The 26,008-nt window shown below is 37.8% G+C and overlaps 2 protein-coding genes across 6 annotated transcripts; one reads left to right on the top strand and one right to left on the bottom strand.

Moving 5' to 3' along the window:
- The first annotated feature begins 53 nt into the window (after window positions 1–53).
- LOC106620241 (uncharacterized) lies at window positions 54–14,711 on the top strand. Of its 5 annotated transcripts, none has more exons than XM_036372234.2 (7): window positions 54–373; window positions 9,379–9,814; window positions 9,891–10,175; window positions 10,239–10,383; window positions 10,555–11,058; window positions 11,204–11,407; window positions 11,464–14,711. In XM_036372234.2, the coding sequence occupies exons 2-7, from the start codon at window positions 9,610–9,612 to the stop codon at window positions 12,167–12,169; spliced, it is 2,049 nt and encodes a 682-aa protein (XP_036228127.2). In that variant the 5' UTR covers window positions 54–373; window positions 9,379–9,609; the 3' UTR covers window positions 12,170–14,711. The 5 variants fall into 5 exon arrangements, with proteins under 5 accessions (XP_036228127.2, XP_069967564.1, XP_014094151.2 ...); XM_070111463.1 differs by having other exon boundaries at window positions 54–431; window positions 11,204–11,401; XM_014238676.3 differs by having other exon boundaries at window positions 54–431.
- A 1,513-nt stretch (window positions 14,712–16,224) lies between these two features.
- On the bottom strand, window positions 16,225–23,675 carry LOC106620252 (uncharacterized). Its single transcript, XM_036372208.2, has 3 exons — window positions 23,239–23,675; window positions 21,190–21,694; window positions 16,225–19,463 (listed from the first exon to the last, which is right to left on the bottom strand). The coding sequence occupies exons 1-3, from the start codon at window positions 23,348–23,350 to the stop codon at window positions 16,247–16,249; spliced, it is 3,834 nt and encodes a 1,277-aa protein (XP_036228101.2). The 5' UTR covers window positions 23,351–23,675; the 3' UTR covers window positions 16,225–16,246.
- Between the last annotated feature and the right edge of the window lie 2,333 nt (window positions 23,676–26,008).

Here is a 26,008-nt window from a genome sequence, read left to right as displayed (position 1 = left end):
TAGGATGTGTCCGATACGGCAGGATGCTGTCTTATCAGATTGCTCGGAAAGCTCGTTGTGTACGCACACATTCGACGGATGTGCAACGCAAAGCAAAACAAGGCAAAGTGTGGAAAGCAAAAAAACATTAAATAAATTGTGAATTGTTGCGTTTCTGCTTTTTCCTCCTTCCCTCCAGCATTGACTGGGACTTCTATAATTTATAAAACGGTTAACAATGCATTGATATGAGTATTGATTGTGTCGTGCTCAAACAAACTCAATCTTCTGCGAGTGCCTAGATGTGTGCAAATCGAATAAATACATACACACACAACTGGACTTAGTGCGATTTAATGCGAAGAAAATCAGTTTGTGCGGCGGTAGAGGGCAGGTGAGCGCGGTTAACACGAATAGTGTCGTAGACAGCAGACAATGCTATAAAAGATATGGTATGTGTATGTGCAGATGAAAAAGTGCTTTGTTTCTACCTTCAGCTTCAATGTATTGGTTACGCCGAAAAGCATGCAACAGATCCTTGAAAGCATATTAAAAAATCGTTGCACGCACGCAAATACATAACTAAAACCACAACAGTGCTAAGCGCAGTGTCGGAGTGTACGTGTATTTGTGTGTATCCATCAACAATGTTAACTCTTTTGTTAGTTAAAGTCAAGAATCATAAATACCAATTCGCCTGGATATCGATGGCACACAAAGAGCACATTAAACTGCGTAAATTCTCATTTGTTCGAAATGAAAAAGGTTCGTGCGTGTGAGTGTGTGTATGAGTGTATTAGCTTGCAAACAAAAATACAATTTTTTTAGTTTTTTAAACAGTGAGCTCCTTGCGTGAATATGTGTGCGTGTGTCTGTGGGAATGGAGTGCAATTACCTACCACAAAGAAGCTGCGCATATTTTCCCATAACGACTTTCACCGATATTTGGGATATTAATATTCCCTGTGTGCGTGTGGTTGCGTGTGTGAGCCATCTGCTTTGCTGCAAAATTTAATATCACTCCCACTTGTTTGTTGTTGTAGACTTGTAGCATTATTGTTTCTTGTTTTTCTTTGCTTTAGCTTTTGTTTTCACTCCTCATGTTACTTTTCTGCCATTTATGTTACTGTCACTTGCTATAATGTTTAGCGAGCCGAGCTGAGACCTTTTCTTTTCTGCATACCTTTGCTACACATACACGCACACACAAAAGTGTTTTATTTCATACGTTTTTGTTTTCTGTTTGTATATTTGCTTACATCCATTGTCGAACTGTCTGCGACATGACCCCTTTCGAAGCTTTCGAGTTGGCAAATGTTAAATGTTGCACGGTAGATATAATTCATATTTGCCACACATACGTACAGACATATTTCGTTATACAACAACGTTCGCAGTCAAACAACAGGTGTGTGTAAGTACAGATATTTGTGTGTGTTAGTAAGTGACTTTATCTCTTGTGTGTCTTACAACAATAACGCCTACCAACTTTACTGTGATTAAGCAACCCACAAACACAAAAGGAGACGTTTTCTTAATAACTCGATACTCACCTTGTATACCGTGTCGGAAAAGTGTGTGGACTCCTTACTAAAGTCAAACGAAATATTAAATCAATTTCGCGTAAATAAAAGCTTTAATATTTCTTTGTGTTTTAGGGTGTCACATCGCACCTTAGCAATCAGCCTAAATGTAGGCAATGTTTAATGTTTGGTAAACAAAATAGTGTTTTCGTTAAAAGGTTTGTCTACATTTAAGCAGTATGCAATTTTTGAAAAAAGATCACGATGAATTTCTTCAAAAATACAGCAAACAACTGCCATATAGTGTTCCCCATTGACCGTTGAGAGGATATGATGGGCCGACCAAGTTGTTCGTGGAAAATATTTGTTTCAGTTTTGTATCTTCGTACTAACTTTCGTATCTAATTACTAACAATCTAGCGAATGCGAAGTCAATCATCTAGCGATGATTGCCCTCTTCCTCGATGATTGACCTCTCATTCGCTAGATTGTTAGTAAATTTGACTAAAATCCATAAACTTTCCATATCCATAATAATGCTCATGAGAGCTAATTCAAATGTGTTAGATATCTCGAAACTTTTTGGGGAATGCATTTTGCCACATTCCCAGTTACAGTTTGGACATAGCAAAATCCCTGAAATACTCTTGCAGTTATTTCAGTTCCATTGTGGCAATATCTTCATTCGACAGCAAGACCGGAAACCTCTTTTTAGAAATCATGTTCTGTGCAGACTTGAATTAGCAACATGATAAAACGAAAAGATGTTGGATCGTCCATTCAAAAGAAAAAATGCTTCGTCCAAATAAATCAACGATGTTGTAAACGGCAATGAACAACAAAACAATACTGGAAAGGTTTAATGCCACCATTTTTTTTGTTTGTTTTGTTTTAGTAGGGGGAAGCATCGAAAGCCGAAGTGCGGAACTTGAATCCGCTAAACCTAACCTACTCCCATCTCATATCTCTCCCACGGAACCACCGGATTAAGTATTACTTCATGGGAGAGAAAAGGACATTTAAGTCTCCTCTACCGTACGGACTGACTGACTTCGAATCTGTTGTAAATATCTCAGTTTTGTCATAATTAGAGTTGACGCTTCGCTGACAGCTTTCCATTTACCAGAGGACTGACACATATGTGCTGTCAAGGTTTCCACCGTTAGACTACCGAATGTTGATTTTCTCTAATATTTAAAAAACGGGGGCACTGAAAAAATACGTGTTCAGAGTCTTCTATGCACTCTGTACACGTCGGACAAAACGGACTAACATCATGATAAAATTGGAATAAATACCTTCTAAAACATCCATGCCCACTCAGTATTTAGGTTAGGTGGAAATTCAGGTCCCCATGTCGTCTGCCTATCCACGAATGAATGTCCGGAATCAGTCTTTGGGTCCATCGTCCTTTAGATGAGGTTTGCAACCGTTGCTGCCACATTGTTAGGCTCTGGGTTCTCTCCTCTTTTTTTTACTCCTGAAGACGGTGCTGAGAGCTGGTACAGTCGCGCGAATGTCAATAGGCGGCATGCTGGCTAATTCTTTAGCAGCATCACTTGATATCGTTTGGAAAGCACTTATTATTCGGATTGCAGAAAGCCTATTCACTGCGTTGTCTAGCATATGATTTTATGTCTAGCGCTTGTATCCATATTGGTGGTTATAATATGACCGAACTTATTGCTTTTGCTATTAAAAATTCTCGATAGAACATTATAATATTATAAATTTTATTCACTTTACCGGAAGTATGCGCCAGGTGTTCTTTAAATTTTAATTTGGAGTCTAGTATTACTCCCAGATACTTCATCTGCGGCTGTGAAGTAATCTCGCACTCCCCTATGGTGAGTGACAGCCTTTCTTCCACCTTCCTTGTGCTTATGAGCAGAACTTCCATTTTCTGCTCGGCCAGCTCTAAGCAAACCATTGGCGCAGACCATTTATGCAATAGTTGCATTTGAGCCTGAGGTCATCTAAATGTTTAGCCACTGCTACCACTATGAGATCATCCGCATACGCTATTGTTTTCACGTTTTTTGGATGATGTATTCTTAGTACCCCGTCGTACATCAAGTTCCATAGTAGGGGGCCTAAGACCGCGCCTTGCGGTACTCCACCCGAGATAGTGTAGCTCTGAGTGCCCTCGTCGGTGTCGAATAACAAAATACGATTTTTAAAATAGCTCGTTATAATATTTACGAGATATTGGGGAGCGCTTATGTCGTATAGAGCTTTGATTATATTTGCCCACTTTGCGGAGTTGAACGCATTCTTCACGTCCAGAGTAATTAGCGCGCAATATTTTTTTGTGCCACCTTTCCATCTTTTGCCTCTTACTGCACATTTCGCAGTATCAACGACTTCTCTTAGTGCGTCAATAGTGGACCTTTTTTTGTAAAGCCGTATTGTCTTTCTGATATTCCGCCGGCTTTTTGGATAGCTAACTCCAAGCGGTTTCTTACAATGCTTTCGTACACTTTACCAATCGTGTCGAGCATGCACAATGGTCGATAAGATGAAGGTTCATCCGGTGGCTTTTTAGGCTTTGGGAGCAGTACCAAATGTTGTATCTTCCAGGGGTCGGGGAACACCTCTTCTATTATACACGCATTGTACATTTTTACAAACAAACTGGGATTTATAGTCATGACTTTCCTTAGGGCTCTGTTGGGTATGCCATCTATTTCAGGCGCTTTGTTGGTTTTTATTCTTTTAGCTATGGTCAATATTTCATCTTCAGTGACCAACAACGGTGGCTCTGCAGCATTGTTTCGTGGCTTAGCGTAGGATATAGGGTGGTGTGTCGGAAATAGTGAACCGACTACTCTTCTCATAAAGGATGCGCTATTAGGCTTCTGGGACTTCTTTTTAAATTTGGACATGCAAATTTTGTACGCAGTTCCCCATGGGTCTATGTTCGCTTCACTACAAAGCTTTTCGAAACTATTTATTTTGCTGCATGTAATCGCAGACTTCAGGAGCTTATTATGCCTTTTAAACGTTTCCCTGAACTCAATATCGTTTGCGCCACTCTGGTTACGCTGTAGGCGACGTCTGTCTAATGCCACCACCACCATGATGTGATTAGGAGTGTGACGCGTTGAAACTTATAAAACGCCCCAACGGACGAATAATATCGTGAATATATTTCCGAGAAAAATAGTTGGGTGGTTGCTTTGCTGCCCATGGGCGATGTGGTCTTCAAAGTTTGTTATTCGGACCAATATGGCATATAGCTGTCATACAAACTAGCCGATCAAAGTCAAGTGCTTCTATGGAAAACTTTTTTGTTTGACAAACTTGAACATATACGAGTATTACTATCAATAGCAATGCTACAGTCTCCGAATAAAAAGTTCAGATCAGAATATTGTAGCATACCGCTTCCTTTCAAAAGCACCGAACAAAGTTATCTTCTTAAAAGATCTTTCTTTTTAAGTAACTTTAATTCGACCTGAAGATTGTTTGTACCAAACAACGACGCTAGAAAGAACTATTAAAACATTTTAGCTTCAGTACAGCCGATATTATGTAGAGAAAAGAATAAAAATAATATTTCCAAGCATTTACTTACAAACATCACATAAAGCTTACTATTCGTCCAAATCCTGACAATTCTACAATAAACGTGCTTGTTTTGCATAAGCCCGTGTCAGCATTCCGTATTACCGTCAAATGAGCTTATAATGCTGACATTGCCAACCGCGACTACACCCTTACCTGCATACCTGTACCTGTCTGTATGTGTACACGAGCGTGTTTCCGTTTGTTTTATTCCGCATAATTTCTGCCTGCTTAACTGTTTTATGAAGCTTTCGCTTTGCGACTGTTGAAAGTTTAAATTTGACAAATTTTTCGCAACAAACGAAAATGGTTGTTGGCCCACTCCTCGCTGTATGTTTTTCACAAAACTTTCTGCGTTCACATAGGCACATAAACATACACACACACAGGCTCAGAATTTTTCCATGCACTTGCATTAGCCGCAATTTTTAAAAATAGTCTCGCGACACTTGGCGAGGATTAAGTTAAGCGCCACCAAAGCAAAGTTGACTGCTGACAAATATGAGTGCGCTGGTGGCACAACACTTAAGCGCCGGCAACTTGCTACTAAACTACTATTTAAGTAGGCAATTTGACGAGAGCGGAGCGCAGAGGTTGCGGGCGGAAAAGAAAAACAGCTCCTGTACTTTCGCATTTGTGCAATTGCTCGACAGAAATAGGCATGTTTTTACGTACATATGTACATATGTTTGTATGCATGTGTCATATTTATTTTTAAAGTCCCACTTATATAATATTTTGAAAACTGTTTCAACCCACTGGACCCTCAACAATGTCACTGTCGCTGTCACATCTGTTCTGCTAGTTGAAACGCTACTTGCAAGGACTCTTTCAATTGCTTGTCAGCAGTGTGAACCGAATGTAACCGTGTAAACCGGTAACTTTCATGTGTATACACGCATAATATTTTATACAGTGAGTCAGAAAAGTTTTCGCGGTAAAAACCATAATTTCGAAGAGCCATTTATCATCATTTAAATTTCATATGATATCCAAAAAAATTTACTAATTTAATTGATTTAGTAAAAAAAGAACGGTATGAAATGGTAACGAATTTTCAGAGTGAGGTGAAGTAAGAATGAATGGAGATTTCAGAAGCGGAACCCCAGAATTGATTTTGCCCAGATATGCTTCTTTGTATTACCTACTTTATGAAAAAATTATCAAAAATATGAAAGCAATTCATAAGGCCTTTTACTTCAATTAAATGTAGTATTTTGTATATACCACGACACTTTTAATTTCCTATACATAACTGCATCTTAGTTGTTAGACTCTCGGCTGTGGTCGCAATTACTTTCCGTAAATTATAATCCAAAATTGCATCTAGTCTTCTCACATTACTTTTGCTAGCCATTTCCTCCACACTGTAAATCTTCGTTATATAATACCTATTATATGTCGAAGTACTCTTAAGACATACTAATACAGAAATGAGGTTATAAGGTAGCTTGAAGACTCAGAGTTGTCGCATTAGGCTACTTACTAGTTCTCAATAAAAATTGACATACCGGCATCAGAAAATTTCTGTGATGTCAAATAAAAAAGTTGGAGAATTTCAGTGATAAGGCAAGTGCCAAATGAACGGCAGGGCTTACACCGGTTCTAAAGCCCAGAATCAATAGACAAAAAAATAATGTTATGTTAATCTATGTTTTAATTTTTCAACATCAAATTTTCATCTTAAGCACACACTGTCAATTTTGTGTGTATGTGTGTCTGAACATAAGTGAAAATATTAGAAAAATATTTCATAATGCAAATATACAAGTGTTATGTATAACTCATATACATACACATATTTGTAAGTATATACAAATATACTATATTATATATGATTGTATGTATGTACATATGTGCTTGGCAAACTGTGCCGGTGTAGTTGAAACGCAATGCGACTAAACGAATGGCAATCACATTTCGAGTGTGAAGGACTACAACTACTGATTCCGTTTTCCAATTAGTGATTGTGCTCGCATTTTACCTTCATTTTCTCGTAAATCGATTTTATATACAGAACATAAGTGAAAATAAGAAGGTTATCTTTATAATATAGAATGTCATAAGAAAGAAGCAAACTGGTACATACATATGTATGTTTAGTACATAAGTTATTTAATACCTAATATCAGTTACTAAGCGTATTTGTAAATTCAAAGCCTAACATCCACAAGTAGCTTGATGCAATATTTGGTCGAGTCTCATTTTGTTGTGCAGACATTAAGGTTCTACCATAAAACCATTTCCGCTCAACTGAGAAATTCTTAACCGAGCCGATTAAAGTCAAAAAGCAATAATTTTCTAGGCCAAAAAATGGATTATGCCATGACTTCATTATGATTATGCCTGTAATTCCAGTATCGAATGAAAAGGGAGGGAATGACGCGCGTGGTGGGGCAGTCGTACAGAAGGAGACATGGAAAACAAACGAAAACGCGACAGATTCGGAGTAATGTAAATGTCAATGTGTTGGCAATCATCACTCCGAACCAAAAAATTAACGATATAATAAAATTCATACATAGAGCATTATTGGCATAAGCTCAATCTAGTGCAGCAGAATTAGAAGAAGATTTGCACACTATTCCAATCATTTTAAACGGGGATTTTAAATTAATTTTTGCCTTGAAAGAAGACCAACAGTACAATTTTTAGAAAGTAAATTTAATTTAAAAAACAAGAAAAAACGTTAACTTCGGTTGTAGCGAAGCTATAACAGCCTTCACAAATACAAAGGCTCCTTACAAGAACTTGATTCCGATCGTTCAGTTTGTATGGCAGCTATATGATATAGTGATCTGATCTGAACAATTTCTGCGGAGATTGCATAATTGCCTTAAATAATATTCCATGCCAAATTTCGTAAAGATACCTCGTCAAATAAAAAAGTTTCCCACACAAATACTTGATTCCGATTGTTCAGTTTGTATGGCAGCTAAGTATATGCAATAGTGCTCCGATAACGGCCGTTCCGACAAATAAGCAGCTTCTTAGTGAGAAAAAGACAGATGCAAAATTTCAGATCGATAGCTTAAAAACAGAGAGACTAGTTTGTATATATACAGACGGACCGACAGACAGACGGATACGGCTAAATCAACTCAGCTCATCATACTGATCATTTATGTATATATTTTATAGAATCTCCAACGTTTCTTTCTGGGTATTACAAACTTCGTGGCAAACTTAATATACCCTGTTCATGGTATAAAAATTAATATTAATCCCAAAAACTCAACGACCAGATAAGGCACGACATGGATGCAATTTTCTCAAGATATTTAAATAATTTACAATCACGAGTTTTCATTTCATATTTTTCATACCACAAACTAATTATATATTTTCTTTACATGAAAGTATGGAAGTAAATTAATAGATTTTTTATAAATGGAGGGGAAAACATCAACTATCCTTTTTATTAACCTAACACCCTTAAAAATTCCAGAATAATGAATAGTGGCTTCTGTTATCGGGGAAATATTTCTATCTCTTGGTGGCTAGGGTGAGTATTTTCGTTTCTCGTGCCCATCGAGATCCATGGAGTTTCAGTTCTATCACCTAGCTTTCTAGGCTGTTAGGTTTTTTTTAAGAAGGCTGAAATATTACTTCAAAGCTTTGTTGTTGCTTTTTCATAAACACCAAATGCAAAATAGTGTTTAAAATGGGTTTAAGATACTGTTTAAGGGAAAACCGCGTGTTTACGTTGTGATGGTTTAGTTTTTAAAACTGGACAATAAACTTAAATTCATATGTTTACCATAAGAAATCTTTCCTTCTGTGCTCATTGCAGCAGTAGATTTTGAAGAGTTATATTTTTTAGCAAATACTAGTTTACAAAAGAAAATTTAATCAAAGAAATAATATAAAATCCAGCTAATCTGGCTCAATCTAAATCTATACAAAATGATTATTCCCAACAAGTTGCATAAGTACGCTACTTTAGAGGCCAGCAGAATAAGGAAATGCATTCCAGAGGCAGGCATAACAAAATAAACCTCAACCTAATTTAATATATCATAACTGCATGTCCAGAGCTAATTGCGTTGGCATTTATTAAATGCCGTTAACGCGTGTTCTCAATAAGCATAATTCAATTGAACGTTTAGTATGAATAGAGATACAGTCTTACATATGTATGTATACACACATGGGCAATCAATTTTACGAGTGTATAAATAGCCAACTAACTGTATAATCAAAAGACCTAGTTAGGAACAGTTATTGATAGCTCGCAAAAGCCTATCGTGCACACCGCATCCTTCGTTATTTGAATACGCTTTTATTGTTGACATTTTACTATTTACAGTTAGCTCAGTTCATATCAAAAGCAATGCTAACCCATACATAGACACACAAGTATGCGTAAATATAACAAACAAATTGACAGAGGAGACGTCAACTAATTGAATACGAAAACGAGTTGTCCTTATTTAAGCGAACGGTAACTGAAACCCATAACAACCGCAAGAACAACAATCAATAGTAACTGTAATTACAACGGAAAACATAACCTAAAGAGCGGGTTGAAATCGATGTGATGCCTACGCGACGGTCGGGCGGCGCCACAGTGCGACGCAAGCACTCAATTGGAAATTTGCGACGCGCTCATCCCGCCTCGGGTGCCACATGGAATGTGCAAGTAGTACGTGGTAAAATGTCATCTAAGTGCCTTTGGCATGCTTGTCGCGCACTTGTGCTGGGTCTGACACTGATGCTACTCGGCGCCGGTATGGCTACGATAGGTAAATTGGGTGTGCTCGGGTGTAATCATCCGACTGACTGCAATTCCAAATACAAATACTTTTGTTTTTATCCCAGGTTACTATGCGGACCACCTTTCTACGAACTCTGAGCTGCGTGGCAATGCGACGGTGAGAGTCAAAAATGACCTGAAGGGCTTCCATCTCAACAATCTCTCTTACGTCGGACCAATTGTAATGGGTTTCGGAGGTTTCATTGTGGTTGCTTCGTGTGTTATGACATTTGAGGCGCGCGACTCGGCGGCAAAAGTGGTGCCAGCGCGTTTTCGTGCCGGTGCGGGTGGTAGCAAGACAACGGTGCGTAGTAATCAAAGCAGCGCAACTTCACAGCGCCGCGCCATTGGTGAGTCCTGACTGTTGATGAATACGTTGACTGCAAGTAACAGCATCTCTTACAATTTTACAGGCATACAATTGCAGTCCTCACGTTGGGATCAACAGTTTGGCGTGTTTCGCACATCCCCAGCTGAGCCGCCTCCGCAAGCCACACCGCAGCCTTTCGATCGTGACGCACTTACCGCGGAGCTAGTCAAATTTTCAAAATCACTCAGGTAAATGTAGTTCTCATATTATGTTTTTATGTTATGATACATACCATTTAACTGCATGCAATCGCATCCGCTTTCCCGCAAGTAAACATTTATGCCAAAATCAAACTTAGCTCAGCTCTCAGCTCTAGCATTAAAATCAAGAAAAAATCGCTTTCGCTTTCATTCCATTAGCGCATCCGCTCGCTTTTCTCCACAACTACGACGCCTCACCCACACTGGTTCTGTGCCAAATCTCTCCACACATGTCCCCCATCCCATCGCTTACTCCACTAACCTCTCACATTTGCTTTCGCCGAATCACAAACCACTTTTGTTGTTGGAACAAAAACGTCACCATCGCCACCATCATCGGCACCACCACCACCATCGCCAAACACCCACGAGCAGCAGTGGACGACAATTGAAGTCGCGTGGACCACGCATCAGCAACAGTTTGGTACAACGTAACACTCGTGAAAATGGTGGTCCTTGTGCGTTGCTACAGCCACCAGCGACAAACAAGCTCTACTGGCATGCTGCCTCTTTCGACGATGGTCTTCGTGGGGAGAAGCATCTTTCAAGAGCTACAATCGCTGACATGTCTCGCCGCTCCGATACGGCCAAACGTCATGTGCTGGCACGACAGAAGCCCATCGAACATGAAGAGGACAAAAGCAGCCCGCTGGGCAATCGCAGGTGAGTCGGTTATTGTGTGGCCAATGAAAATAGTCCATTTCAGATTTACATAACATGCCCTTCGCGAGATTTGTTTATTACTCGATCACTAAAATCCGACTCAAATATATGCATACTTCGAATGGTATCATTTTCTCGCCAACAGAAGTTCTACTATGTCAGACTCATCGTACAGTGGCCGCTGGACGGCACGCTGCGCTTCCATGGCAAGTCGCGCATCAAGCATCGATTCACGACGCATACAAGTAGATCTGCATAGCCCTGAAGTATTGCCGAAATCCATACTGCGTTCACCGAAGCGCTATAGCTCTGGACCATCGGCTACTCCGTCGGTAGAAAAAGAGTTCAAGTAAGAAAAGACGCCCTTCTCATACTCGTACTAACTCAATTCATACACTATTTCAGAAGCCAATTAAGCGTCTGCTCAGAACCACCCGCTCCCATACACCATCTTTCCGGTCAATCGAGCTTAGAACCTTGTTTTCCCGAAGAACCCATTGATAACATGGACGAAAAACCGGGTACCAACATTAATGGGGTCGCTTTATCACCGGATGCGCTAAACGTGGCCATTCAAACCATATCCATGACAACCCCAAATCATATGGAAGAACTACCACCACCACCGGGATCAAAGAAATTAAATAGCATTCTGAAGAAAGCACGTCCCGACACACTTTCCCTCGCAACCAATACAAAACCCGCCGTAGTGAGTGAAATTAATAAATCTCTTTGTCGCAGCAACTCCTCGCGCACTTTCTATAGACCCAAACCGCAACTGCCCAACGAACTGGACGACAGTATCTTCTACATACGTTCCTCAAGCGAACGACAAAGCATCGATAGTAATGAGCTCTACGATTCAGTGCAAGTTATAAATGAAAGACGAACAACGCTGCTGAGAGCGGAGAGTGAAGCTGCACTGTATAATGTGCGAAAAGCGAACAGTTTCTCACTGCTAGCCGAAATACCAGAGCGTGCGCAAAATAATTCGATAGATGTGGAAGAGAGTACGCCCAGCGAGGCGGCGAAGCATCCCCAGCTGAAAAATGAGACCACCGTGGAAATCGAAAGTGAACCAACCCAACCACCGACAAATGAGATCGCGTAATGGAGTGATCGAAGTGTTATATTTATAAATCAAATACTGACATACTGTCAGCGTTCTTGAGTTCAGGAAACATTAAAAGTTGTGTAGAAACCTCTAGAAAATAGTATATTTTATACCAAAAGCACAGAAAACATATTTTGTAGACAAATATTTCGGTACAAGTATATGTATGTAGTGATGTTCTTTGGTAAGTATACAGTTAGATCAGTTCGTATTACATATTTAGTGAGTTTCTGAGAAAAGTTTGAGAACCACTGTAAAATCGATTTATTAAGTACACTGCTGACAGATTTTATGCGTAGGTAGTGGCTCAATCAGCAGGATATTTGTATACTTTAGCATTATCTTATTAACGTTATATTATATATTCTTGGTTAACTTATAAATACATAGGGGTAGAGATCTATAGCGCTCTCTCTTCCCTCTAAATACTCAGTTAATGAGAGTGTCAAGCAATAAACACTAGGTCTATGAGCTTGTTAAGAAACAATTATTTACAGAAGTTGTTGTTATTTAAATATTGTTGTTGTTAAATGGCTGTCTTATGCATAGTTAAGTTAGCAAATGATTAGAAGTTTCATCAACGAAACAATAAAATATAACTATCAATCACCCAAGAATTGTAGAACGAACTCACTCGCATAGATAGACACGTGCTGTGCAGATGTCTTGCAGATTTTATGAAATTAAGTTTTATTTCGAATAATGTTAATATACTTTTTTTGTGTTTCTAAGCAAGACCTTTGGGGTCTCAAGCAGTCTAGTTTTTGGTTTGACGTTTGAGTTGTAAGTTTTACGAAAAACTCTATTTTCATATAATGAATTATTTCCATAAAAAAACGAGATGATATCTTAAAATAATTCAGTTATATATGTATATAAGTCTTAAACGAGCTTCCACAAATTATTAAACATAAAACCTACTATAACTATATAGTCTTATGTGTTCCAGTAGTATCTAAATAACAGAGTCTACATATCTTTTTATGATTAAAAAATAATTTCCGTCAATTTGCTCAAATAACTAATAAAATGAAACGAATATATCAAAACATCATGCCATTTTTTAAATGAAGTTTAAACTAATAGATTACTGTCTTACTAAATATATTTAATTGTGCTGAAACTAATCGGACTTTCCTATTCTAAATCTATTTAATTAATTCTAACCAACCCCAATTCAAATTTTATTTAAAAATATACTTACCTTAAGATTACCATACTTACATTGAAGACTGATGTGTATAATGAACACCGTTTGCGTGTAATTTCAGTAGAAACAAATATTATCAACTGAAAACTGTAATCAAAATAATGATTGGTATGAATTCATTAAAACCTCAAATTTCATAAATGTATAATTTGTTAAATAATAAGTTTATACACAAAGTAACTTATCATCATTAGGACCATGATCATATGAAGGGTCGAATGTGATAGGTAGTACAGATAATCTTATTGAAGCAACGGATTATTTAAACTGGCAAAAAACACCTTTTTTTGTTAGTTGAACTGGTGTATAGTAAAATGGCCAAAAAGAACCTTTAGTTCTCTTTCTCAAATTCCACACAAAAAGCGTGGAGTAGAAATTTTACTATATACAATACATACTGGTATATAGCTCTTGCATTTTTACGAAAACAGAATTAGATTATGAGCTGACATAATATCGGTTGATGGCCACTGTGACACTATCAGGGTAATTTTCTTATTCATTAAATTGCGAGTATATGTATATGCTTATATATCTGTAGTTGAAAATTTAAGTTTAAGAACATATCGCAATATAACGAACTACACAACTTGCTATTTTTCTCCCCAACTCATCAAGAACTTCTTTATTTGAAAATTTTGAAACGTAAATTTTATTGTCTACTATGTATTTTATGAAAAGAAATCAAAAATCAAAATACTTCCATTAAATCTTGAAAATCAAAAAACAAAAATTAAAATTAAAATTTTTAAATTAAATATACAAAAGAGCCACGAATATTTCCCAATCATTACACTGCATCACAAAAGAATTTGTACATTTATTTACTATAATTGGGATCTCCACAAATACAAAAATATATCTCAATGTTATATCAGCGATCGGTGTCAATTGAAAACATTGAAGCATTGATATTTAGTGTTACGTAATACGTAACTATAAGTGTGTTTTTTTGAAACTAGCGTTTTCGAAGCACGTCATTCAACAGGTGTTTCTCGTTCATGTGAATTGTTGCCTAATTACTCGGATAAACTATACAATGTAAGTTAAAAAAAAAAAAAACAACAACAAAAAATCAAAAAAAATAAATAATGCAAATAATTCAAAGCAAATAACACAAGCAATGTACTTATGAAGAACTACTTTGTATTCATTATAGAAAATAAACATACAAAAAAAAAAATTTATAAAAGCAGAGCACTCACAATAATATACTTTACTTTAAAATATTATTGAATGTATGTATTTGTGTGTATTTTATAAATGTGTACATTTCGTATAAGCAACAAATTAGATTAAATTATTGGAAAAGCAATTTAAATTGTGTAATTTGTGTACTTAATCACATGCCAAATAAAAACAAATAAAAATATATTTAAAAAAATTAAAACATATTTTTTAATAGTAAAATTAAAGTATTAAAAATTTTGTTTTTATTTTATTAAATATTAATAGTCAGTGACAATTTAAAGAAAGAAAAAAAATAACATCGTAGAATCGTGAATGACATCTGAAACCTATTTGGGACACCCCAGGTAGTCGGCCGGCTTTTATTGTTCGTAGCCGAGCAGATGCCGTTCGAGAGAGAAAGAAAAACTCAAGGTTATCTCTTTGTTTTCTATCGCGCACTAGATTCGAGCATTTTTTAGTATGTAACAGATTTTTGGATTTCACGAAAAGGTTACCATGCGTGCCTACGTTCCTAAAAAAAATAAAGCTGTTATTCTGATATCTACAATGCATTCAGATATATCAGTTGGTGATGACGCTAAACGAAAACCAGAAATAATAAATTTTTATAATAAATATAAAGCTGGAGTTGACACAATGGACCAAATGGTGCGGAGATACACCAGTCAACGACGATCTTCGAGATGGCCAATGGCAATGTTCCTCAACATTTATTATGAAAATTGCCATTGAAAGTGTATTAGTGTAGAGACTCCAAAAAATAAAACCGGAACAGGATCTTGTCATGTCTGCAATGCTTTGCCAATAAGAAGACGGCGAAAGGCACGTAAGGCCTGTGCCAATTGTCACCAACCTGTGTGTGACGAGCACTCAGTTAATCGTGTACAATGTGTTCAATGTCATTAATTATAAAAAAAAGTGTAATATTTTTTTATTTTTTTAATAAAATTTAGTTGCATGCATTAATAGAAATTATATACAATTTTTTCCTATGTTTTCCACTGCGGGTAGCCGGTTGCTTATAGGGCGATGGCTAGAGTTTAAACTATTTAAAAAAAATAAATAAAAAATAAAGCAATTAATTGAACTCACAAATAGCTTTCTTTTAAGTTGAAAAACGACGATTTGAGAGCTTAAAATGAAATATTGAATTTTTTTAAGCTACTCACACAAATACACCGCGGTGGGTACCCGGTTACTAACATAAGGATTAAGCCGTGAATTCTCTAGAACTGAACTGAGCGGTAGCGAGTAAACACTATCGTTAGCCTAGCTGAACTAGTTCGGACATGTCCAAAGGTTTTCGGCCCTTTCGTTAAGTTTTGAACTCTCAAGTGTCTGAGGAATGGACTCTTTATTAAAGTAGTTGTAAGAGACCACTGATGTCTTTAATTTATGCAGTTATCGAAATGTACTTTTCGGTTGCGTTTAACGTGAGAAACGATTACCATTCTTCTTCAACTTTAAACATTTCATAACTTTAGTGATCTATAAAAGCTACAGGTGAACCTTTCAAACTATGTAAATATTGTAGAAGTCAACCTCCTTCTAACATAAGTAAAGGGAGACCACAGAGAATCAATATATAGAAGTGTTGAATTTAAAAATGAACACCATTTTTTATTAGTTGAATACATCTCTTCACTTACGCTAAGACTTTTGTTGCAGTTTAGCTACTTTATCACATATTTGTTGTAGCACACATCACAGCGATCGCTCATTTCGTATGGATTCAGGACACGCGCGGACCGACTACGCGCCACCTTGCTAAGCTCGCCTATAAAGAGCACTTTCTCCAACTGATCACTTTCATACGACGACGAATGCCGTCGGTAGGATGAACTATGTGACGGGCTGTGGAAAAGAGTTAAAGGTGGTTTGAGAATCGACGTTTTGGCTTTTAGCGGCATCATTGTGGCGCTACGATCCAAATTGAGGTAGGCAGTTTGTGGAGATAGTGTATTAATTAGATCTTCCATACTCGTCGAGGCAGCTGAATAATTATCAACATCTGCATGTGAGCTCACGTCAGCGTCGGTGTGTAAAGCTCCTTCATAATCGATACGAGTACTCTCCTCATGATCGGTACTAGAGTATTCTTCCAAATCGGTTTGTGAATCTTCCTCTATGCTGGCGTGTCGCGAGAAATTCCGTTCATCTCTGGTTACATCGTCATAGTGTTTAAGTTGTTCGAGCTCTTGCGATAATTCACGATTCAGTGCCTCCTCATCGTAGTCTTCGGTTTCGGGTGTAGAAAGATTCGTGCGTATGACAATGCTGCTGGAAGACTTTGACGATTTCGATGGCGAACTATTATGCGATTTATGACTCGGAGAATACGAAGTATCCTTAATTTGTTTTATTGGACTGTTTGTAAATTGGTTCGTTGGAGTTTCTTTATTTTGTACATTTTCTTCATTATTCGTTTGATTTGTGCTGAGATGGTCATTCACTCTAAGAGTTTCTTTTAGATTGTGCATATGATTTGTTATGTGTTTAGACCTATGTTCACCATTGTTCTGTTCATGGCTTTTTATCGAGTTGGTAACTGGACTACTCTTACTGGTTCTAGATGTGTTTATGGGGATTTCCCGTCGTGGGCCATCTATACGTTCTGAACGATATTTTATATTTTCAATATTATTTAAATTTTCTTTAAAAAGAAGAGAACTCTGCTCATCATGGTATCCCTTATTGGCATAATTAAGGTTAAATTGTGTGCCTCGAACAGATTCGTTGCCGGTTACTTTTTTTACCCCATTATTCCCCTCACCGTTGAGTTGCGAAAAATAATTTTGTTTCTCCACTTCTTTTGGGCCCTGTTTTTCGTGATAGGGGCTCGAAGTATTATATTTCCTAGGAGTTCGAAGTTTTTCCTTCGGTAGAGAACTCAAGGTTGCATTATATTCAAATCTGTTACTAATATTTGTATATTCCCCTTTACTATTTCTTCTACGGGAACTGTTCCAATTATTTTTGTTAGAATACCTATCATTATTGATAGTGGTTTTTGACTCTTGATTCAATTGATTCCCACGTGCACTGATTCCCCTGACTTTATTATTGATGGGAGAACGGCTTTCTGTAAGCCTACTTGTAATTTGAGTAGAACCATCATTTGTGCTAAAGTTGGTTTCTAGCGCTCGACTATGGCTACTTGATAGATCTTTTCGACCGGGGCTGGTATTTTCCCACAAATTATGCGTCTTCTCATGATGTGCAGGGGACTTTTTTTTTGGACTCATGCTGAAACGACCTCTAATAGCTAAATTTTCCATTTGCGTATATTCTTCAGTATTTTGTGAACTATTACTCTTCTGTCTCGAAGGAGAGGGTTTACTTTTAAGTTTAATGGCATTATTATTCCCCTTACTTTCGACAGTTGAGCTACTCTTTGAGTTTCGCCGCACAGGACTAGGGACCGGTTTCTCACTACGACTGGAACTGGTATTAGAGTTAGAAGTATCCTTATTTTCAAGCCACATATTGGACTTGTTCCCTCTCTTAATAGGCTCTTTGTTTAGTGATTTCTCATTTTCAACATCTGTTTGAATATTTACACTCTTCACGTTAGCACTTTTCTTTTCCCCGTTTTTCTTCTCAGTGTTCACAGCCTTTGCAAGGATTTCTTTCTGCCTTTCGTGCTTCACAGGCGTCTCTTTCTTGATCTTCAATGCTTCTACGTTATGTGCATGTTCCTTCCCATTCTTCACATCTACGGTATCTCCATCATTTTTTGCACGTTCAACAGCTTGCTCAACAACCTCCATCAGGGAATGTGCCACAAGCGTTGTAGTCTTTTCTTCACTTTTCAAATGTGGCAACGAATGCGACTCTGCGGCCATTTTAATAGGTGATAGAGCTTCCGCTAACGAAAATCCATTTGTAGACAACTCTCCTGAATTAACCTCTTTACTTTCTTTTATACTGGCTTTCCGCTCTAATCTGATTTTAGTCGGAGTTTCCGCTAAGGGTTTTACTTTATTTTTCGTCTCCACCTTATCCTGCATAAGCGCTCTTATTCTTTCCGGCGAACCGGATCTAGCATATAGAATACGACCTTTACTCGCAGGAGGCGAACCTGATCTTCTCGCAAATACTCTTCTATTAACGGGTGAACCGGAGCGTGTTTGTCCGAATATTCTTGATCGTCCTTTCGTCTCACCTCTCAGCGACGCAAAAGCTTTCGTTGATTTTAGCTTCGATTGTGAGATGACATTTGCTGCCAACTGTGGGTCTAGTGGTGCAATTACACGCGGTAACGCCTTGCCAATGTGTGACGGAGGCGAATGCAAACCGGAACTCGAAGCACCTCTTTTCCAACTGGCAGTTCGTGGATTGGGAAGTAATTCTGGTTTCATAATAACAGGCGTCGAATAGCCAGAACGTGTATAACCAATAACCGAAGGTGTAGGTGAACTAATACGTGGACGTTGTGGATTATAGTCGAAGTGACGACTAATGGCGGGTGAAACCGTTAGTGAGCGTAACGCACTAGTTACATTACGTCGATTACTAACAAAAGTAGCGAATTCGCGCTGCATACGCTTAGCGTTCACAGCAAGTACGCCATTGATTGGTAAACGAGCACGTCGTAACCTCGGACTATCGGACGCCGTCGAATGTTGCGGACTGCTGTTACTATTATAATAAGCGTCACTGTAACAGCTGTCATCTTCGAGCAGCGTTCGCCTCAGATTTTCTATAGGTTTATGATAGTTTGCCGGTTGGGGTTTATGATAGTTTGCCGGTTGCGTTGGTGGTCCAAAGCGTCGAAATTTTCCACCACCTTTGAACTCATTCATTTTGCGTGTTTTCGACAGATGATCAGCGTGTTTCTCCCACTCGGTGGTGCCCGGTCGTTTCTCCGCCGCCAATAATGCAATCATACTGTGAAGAGAGCGTATGGGAGGCAAAGAAGGAAGAAAAAAAGAAGAAGCAGAAAATAATCAACCATTTTAGTTTGCAGTCCTTCGTAAGTGTGCAAGTGTGAGTATCTCAAAATTACTACGTACTTTTTACAGGGTTTGTTGCGGTTTTACAAAAACGTTGCTCGTTTACGGTTCGTAAGCCGTTATTTGACGTATACGAGTGCATACGTAATAGATAGATCGGAAAAGAAATCCATCGAAATGTTTATGTAATCGTAAATAAAAAGGCAAATATTTACATTTAGAGTTGAAATAGTATCGAAAAATAACACTTTATTGATATGTACTCGAGTAAGTAGTATATATGTATAGTAGAGAGGTAAGTATGTAAAGGCATTGTCAACATTGAACTACAATTAAATTACGTATAAATGGCTTTTCTAACTTAATTTAAATTCTGCACTTCAAAGTAATTATTTATATTTATTTATTTATGTGTTTAACACTAAGAAAAGTTGGTGCTTGAATGTTAACAGTATTTTATTATTTATTTACAATTTACAAATTCTACAAAACTGACTACAAACATAAGAGAATGTAATTAATTAAAATGAAATTAAATCGAAAATTTATGAGGTAAAGAGGTACAGAGCTTTCAAGGTCCTCAAGTCAACAAATCTTTAACGAGTTATTGAGTGAAATTATTTATTCTTCTATTTGCAAAATTATCAAAGCTTAAGTTGCGGTTAAATCACTAACAAAGCAATATACATCAAAACATAACTCGCAGGGAAAATACGGTACATTTTTATGTAAGGAACCTCCTTGGAAACCTCGCTGGTAAAAGCTGGGCAGTATAGGAGAAAGTGCCTTCCGTCTCGTCTTCCTCTACAAAGCTTGGGCAAAAAGCGTCCGAAAAATTTTTTGACCGCACGGCGTGTAAACTCCAATTAGACATTGTGCACACATGAGACCCACAATTTCGGCGAGATGACTTTGCTAAAAACAAGTAGTTCAAAGGACTTGTTACGTTTCGCTCTGAACGAGAAGGATTTCGCAGCCACACAAACTCTGGCTATTGACCAGCGCTTGAATGCGGGGTCCATATGTCGAGCGCCAGAGGACAACAGCGCACCGACTCGCTTCTAATCGGAATAAATGTAAGGGTGGCTCTCTAGTATGGTAATCGGCCATGCGATTTCGTGTATGTATGTATTTCCGGGGATGCTGCTGTGATAGGGCACACAAAGGAACCTAATACGGAAGAAGCTTGAAGCTTGTATACTAAGAATACTTGTAGATTTAAGCACAGTCAGCGAGCTCAGAGCCATTATAGTCGCTCAACTATCAGACTTAATATACATATCGCTGTAGGAAGCTGCATATCAGAGCTGTATAGCTTAATAACATAACATAACAAAATCAGGAAAGAATATTTCTCAAAAAATTTGACTAATTATTAAATGTGAAAGGCTTATACCTCTTAAGTCAGATATACAGGTTAGCTCTCAACATATGCTCATTTCTAAATAAATATAACTATAAACAACTACATACACATTTGCAAAGTACATTTAACAAAACAAAAACATTAACACAAAAGAGCATTTACTGCCAACAAAAACACTTTAATCAACTCAAAATGTCAACCAACTCATTAACAACAAACAAACAATAAAGAACAAACGGCTGAACTTCAACACAAAACGCTTATAAAGTTACAAATGAAATGGACGCCTACTCACTCCACGGCCGGTTCAGTGGCCGCAGTTATTCCAGTTGCTAGCTCCGTCGTATCTTTGGCCTCAGCAACAACATTGGTGGCGGCCGCCGCTAACGCAGTTGTTGTCTGTGTCGTCTGCTTTACTTCCGCTGTTAACTTTTCCAGCTCGGCGATTGTCGGTTTTGGTGTTGGCGGCATATCCTCATGCGAATTGGCCAATGCACGTTCTATTTCTGGTTCGGGTGTCGACGTCTTCAAACTGTCCAAATCGGGCGGCGGTGTGGGTGCGCGTGCAGCCATCTCCAAAGCTGTCGTATCCAAATGATTGACCGCTGACTCATTGGCGTGTTCCAGAGCCTTGGTGGCGTTACCCAAATGCAGTCGTTCCAAGAGTTGGTTTTTCGCTGTATCCAATTCGCCTGACTTCTCGGTGAAGACATTGCCCAGATCGTGCGCGATACCTGTGACTGCGGTGCCAACCGTCTCCTTGGCGTTCTCCAGTGTTTTGCCAACGGTTTCGGTTACCTCTGTGGTTGTGGATAAAAGAGAAAAGTTTTCAGTTTTCAATTTAAATTTCAATTATGCACACACATATGTTTGCTTGTGTGCAATGTAACGGCTTCATGGAATGAGTGCAAGTATGCTTCTAACCATTATTATTATTGCGAATTTCCCATTTACTCATTTCTTTATGCTTGTGTTTTGTTTTACTTTTTGCAATGAAATTTAACGCACGCACATGCTGAGTAATCAATTATACGAGTGGCTTAATCAACGATTATACACCCCTGCCAGCGTCGTTGCACCAGCAGACTCGCGTGCAGACAAGTGCCACCTGAAGATCCCTCCGCCTTGGCCAAGCAGCTATATGCCATCGCAATTGTTCCATCATAATATTGGCGTTTTCAGCGGCATAAATATTTGACCATTTACGTGTAGTTTATCGACTGCCAGTCACGCGAGCGCGTCCACACATCCCTTATTTGCTTGCGCATATTCAATGACTGCTGCCTGTAGCCCATGAATATTGGAATTTTTCACTATTTTCTCTTTTCAACGGTGAAAATTCAACGAACAAAATGAAATAAGTGTCGAACTGTAATTGTTAACGGTATTAAGGTTTTAAAACAGATTATCTACAGCTTCGAAAAACCGCACCGTCTATCTTTCTTAAATTATGTAGAATTAAATGTCCTTTCTAACTCTGTGATGCTAGACCTATTCCTAAATGTCGACCATTTCGAAGTAACGACTTCAGTCCTCTATCGATGAACAAAAAGACTGCGGTAAGATCCGATAAGACAGTTATCAGAGTGTACGATTGAAAGACGCATCAGCACATCATATCACAACAAAATAGGCATGACTTTCTAATCGGGTTTCCATGAATTAAATTCACTACAAACGCAGAAACTGGAAGCGAAGACTCTCCCAATGATCAAATGAAGAAAGACTCGCTAACTTTATCCAAGTTCTTCAATGTTAGTCGAAATTCGTTGGCTGGCGCTAGTTCTAAGTTGGGGTAGTGTACAGCTCTAACAAAACACTCCACGGCGGCCTAAGGAGACATTGATTAGGTCCATATTAGCACTGTGGTACATAATTCTAGTTCTTCACACAAATAATAATAACTGCATAGTCATTGACGCGGGTACTACTGATTGTCAATTTGAAGGCATGCTCATATTCTGTTAAAAAACCGTTTAATTTTGTACACCTACATTCTCTGTCGATTCATTATGCTTTCATCACAGCTTTTTCGAACCTCTAGCTGCGGCTCTTAAGTGAAGAACTTATTTTTTTCCATATATGACTTCGTTTAACCTGTTTGTATATTTTTCGTAACGGAATGGATTTAAGTAATATTAAGTGGTCAGCTGAAATTTGTTCGCGAAGAGTACAAATTTTGAGTGACTTTTTGAAAACATTACACACTCCTTTGTTTAACATTATTTTTAAATTCCTCGTCACATTAAATAATGGGAACCGCATAACGAATTATTACTGTTTTTTATTTTCAACATTTTCTTGCACTCATTGCCTAAAGTTTCACTTTAAAGGACAAGTTTACCTTCCACTGCATGCTCAGCTCCCTTGGCTGCATCGGAAGCAGCATGTGTCGCTGCTTTCAACATATCACTCCCGGCTGTGGCAATCATCGGGGTACTGCTGGCGCAACCCATTTTTACTTAAGTTTCTTACAGTAAAACTAAGGAAACTCTTAGAATTAAAACTTAATTTTATTTTGCTTTATTGAAATCACAGTTCGTTTATTTTATTTTTATTTATTAATTATTATTTTTTTTTTAAGTCGATTGTCTAAATTTCCACTAGGAGAAGCAACACATTTGTAGTTTGGCTTTGACTTAATAAAAATTCAAATGCGCCTTGGACGACAATGAAATAGTTCACGTCTGCTCCTTCAGGTGGTCACGAAATCGACTAAATCGCGCGTTTCCAGCACACAAATAATTAGTTGGTCAATTCAGTTGGCTAACCACAACCGCCACTTCGGCTGCCAGCAGAAGAGCGAAAACGGAGTTGGGTGAAGAATAGGTATTTAAATTTCATATGGCGCAAGAGATTAGGCGTACGTACGCCTTGTTGAATAGTTGGTCGCACAGTCACCCACTTGTCCAGGTGCTTGGTTTGTAGCTTTGTGAATTGGCTTGGCGTAGTTTAATTGGCATTTGGTTTGCTACGGTGTGGCGCATCTAAACACAAACACGCATTTTTCCAAGTTCGAGGAAAATATGTACTCGTATTATTATACTAAATTTATAAGTACCGAGTGCACGTACATTGTGAGAAACTTCACCCCTTGATGAGGTCATAAACGTGTTATGTGAGAACTTATGTACTCGCCTGTAACAATTGAATACTTACCAAGTGGGATTAGGTGAGTATTGCCATAATTCAAGGCAGGATTTACATTAACGACCTTATGGAACGTGAAGTGTTGAGAACACATCTGAACTTATTGATCGCTCCGATTAGCCAGAGATGAGATAATATTATAAAAAGTTGAATTTTTTATACTCCAGGTTAGTTCCTTCCTTACCTGTTTGGATTATCTCTCCGACATTATACGGTAAATAGTAACAACTATTAAATTTAAGTAGCAACTTTTTGTTAAGATATACCAGATGTACTGGTATGAACAAGCCTTAATTCTTTTCTGTTTGATTAGCATGACATCTGTCAAACATATTCAATAACTTACAGTCACTGGAAAATTCGACATTATCTTCAGAGAACCTGTCATTTTTGTTGGTAGCGTTCTTCGGTAAACATCGCTAATTCAATTTTACCTCTTCGGCCACCGCACTAGCAATAATAACGAAACTTCAAAGGATTTTGCTAAATTTAAACTTTTCCTGTTGGATTTTGGAAGTCTATCTTACCGAGGGTCTTATTTAATAAAGTACATAAATAATGAAGATCTCGAACTTTATGATGACATTAAACAAATGCATTATTGCATTTTATCACTCTTCGTCAATGGAGGTAAAGTCTGAAGTTCCGTTATTTGATAAATGTTTGATATAATGCGACCGTAATCATATCCACAATAACTACCTACTTTTATTTTACGTTAATCGTATACAAACATATATATATGTATACAAGTACACACAACAATATGAGAGTAGAAGAGACCAGTCAATGACAAAGTCTCCTCAAAATACCATTTCTATAATGCAATTTCCCAACACGTGTCTTTTCTGATATTTCCATTTTACCGTTATTGTCGTATTCTATTCGGTAATTTTGTTTACCTTCGTGTGCGATTCCACATCGATTACGAGTAACTCCAACGGTGTATGGTGAAGTTCGGCAAGAGGTTGAGTTTTTATTTGCGTTAAGAAGCACACAGACCGCTTGTGGCGTCTAACAACATGTTGAATATTTAGCTGTTGCACGCTGGAATGCGAGCGAAATTTCACCGCCGCCAAATGTCGGCTCACAGCAAAAGCGCAACTAAAAATGGATTTTATGGCGTGTCTCGGAATTTTGCTACACATTTTTCACGTGTTTGTGAATTTAGCTAGGCATAATAATCCATCAAACGAATGTGTCGAAAATCATCAAAATTTAGAAATGAGTTCATATTTTTAGCAGGGAAAAGTGGTTTCACTTTTATGAAAACCCGAAAAATTTATTCTTCAGACTAATAATATTTTATTCGCTTTCATCACGCAACGGTTGAGATTAATGTTCTTGTTCATTTTAAGTAGCTATTCTGACGGCAATAACTCTATCGGTGGGGTGATTTAAGAGCTCCGAAAATTATAAGTGTACATACTTTTGTATTTACCGTTATTTAGTAAGAATTCTTATCAACCCTCTCATATTTACTGTTGGTTTTCGTACACTTTATTCGTATATATATAAACTAAATTAATAAACAAAGGAGGCCTCACTCAAAGAATATGAAATTTTGCAGTTTATTACAAATGCTGTTGATATTTCCGACTCTAACACCATAAATATGAAGCCCGACATTCTCAAATTTTCAAATAACAGGAGATATTTTTGGTTCCAAAAGGTGTAGTGCTCTGAAAGATATCACTTTTCAAGTATTTACAAGAATGTAAATCCTCCTAGAGCTGTGAACAAATTCCGGACAACTAAAGCTCTCAGTTCGGAACAGGAGAGCATTCATTTGATTAATTGGTCCGCGGAATTTTGATTATCTAGTGTGTCCCATCTCATCTCACTTCTTGCTACCAAATGCCACTGCTTTTCGTAGGCTAACGTACTAAGGTACTAGGTTAAAACTACCGGTGAACCAACTGAAGAGCTTTATTCGAGCTTTATCACTAGCTTAGGCACTTTCA

This window comes from Bactrocera oleae, chromosome 6 (genome assembly GCF_042242935.1).
Source record: "Bactrocera oleae isolate idBacOlea1 chromosome 6, idBacOlea1, whole genome shotgun sequence".
In the NCBI taxonomy this organism is placed as follows: domain Eukaryota; kingdom Metazoa; phylum Arthropoda; class Insecta; order Diptera; family Tephritidae; genus Bactrocera; species Bactrocera oleae.
This window is presented reverse-complemented; position numbering and strand designations above follow the sequence as displayed.

Excerpts from the sequence above, each read along its gene's own strand:
- LOC106620241 (XM_036372234.2), top strand. The coding sequence starts at position 9,610 with ATGCCTACGCGACGGTCGGGCGGCGCCACAGTGCGACGCAAGCACTCA. Across the intron at positions 9,815-9,890 it reads CGCCGGTATGGCTACGATAG|GTTACTATGCGGACCACCTT; the intron begins GTAAATTGGGTG and ends TTTTTATCCCAG. Across the intron at positions 10,176-10,238 it reads TTCACAGCGCCGCGCCATTG|GCATACAATTGCAGTCCTCA; the intron begins GTGAGTCCTGAC and ends ACAATTTTACAG.
- LOC106620252 (XM_036372208.2), bottom strand. The coding sequence starts at position 23,350 with ATGGGTTGCGCCAGCAGTACCCCGATGATTGCCACAGCCGGGAGTGAT. Across the intron at positions 21,695-23,238 it reads AGCTGAGCATGCAGTGGAAG|AGGTAACCGAAACCGTTGGC; the intron begins GTAAACTTGTCC and ends CCACAACCACAG. Across the intron at positions 19,464-21,189 it reads GCCACTGAACCGGCCGTGGA|TATGATTGCATTATTGGCGG; the intron begins GTGAGTAGGCGT and ends CTCTCTTCACAG.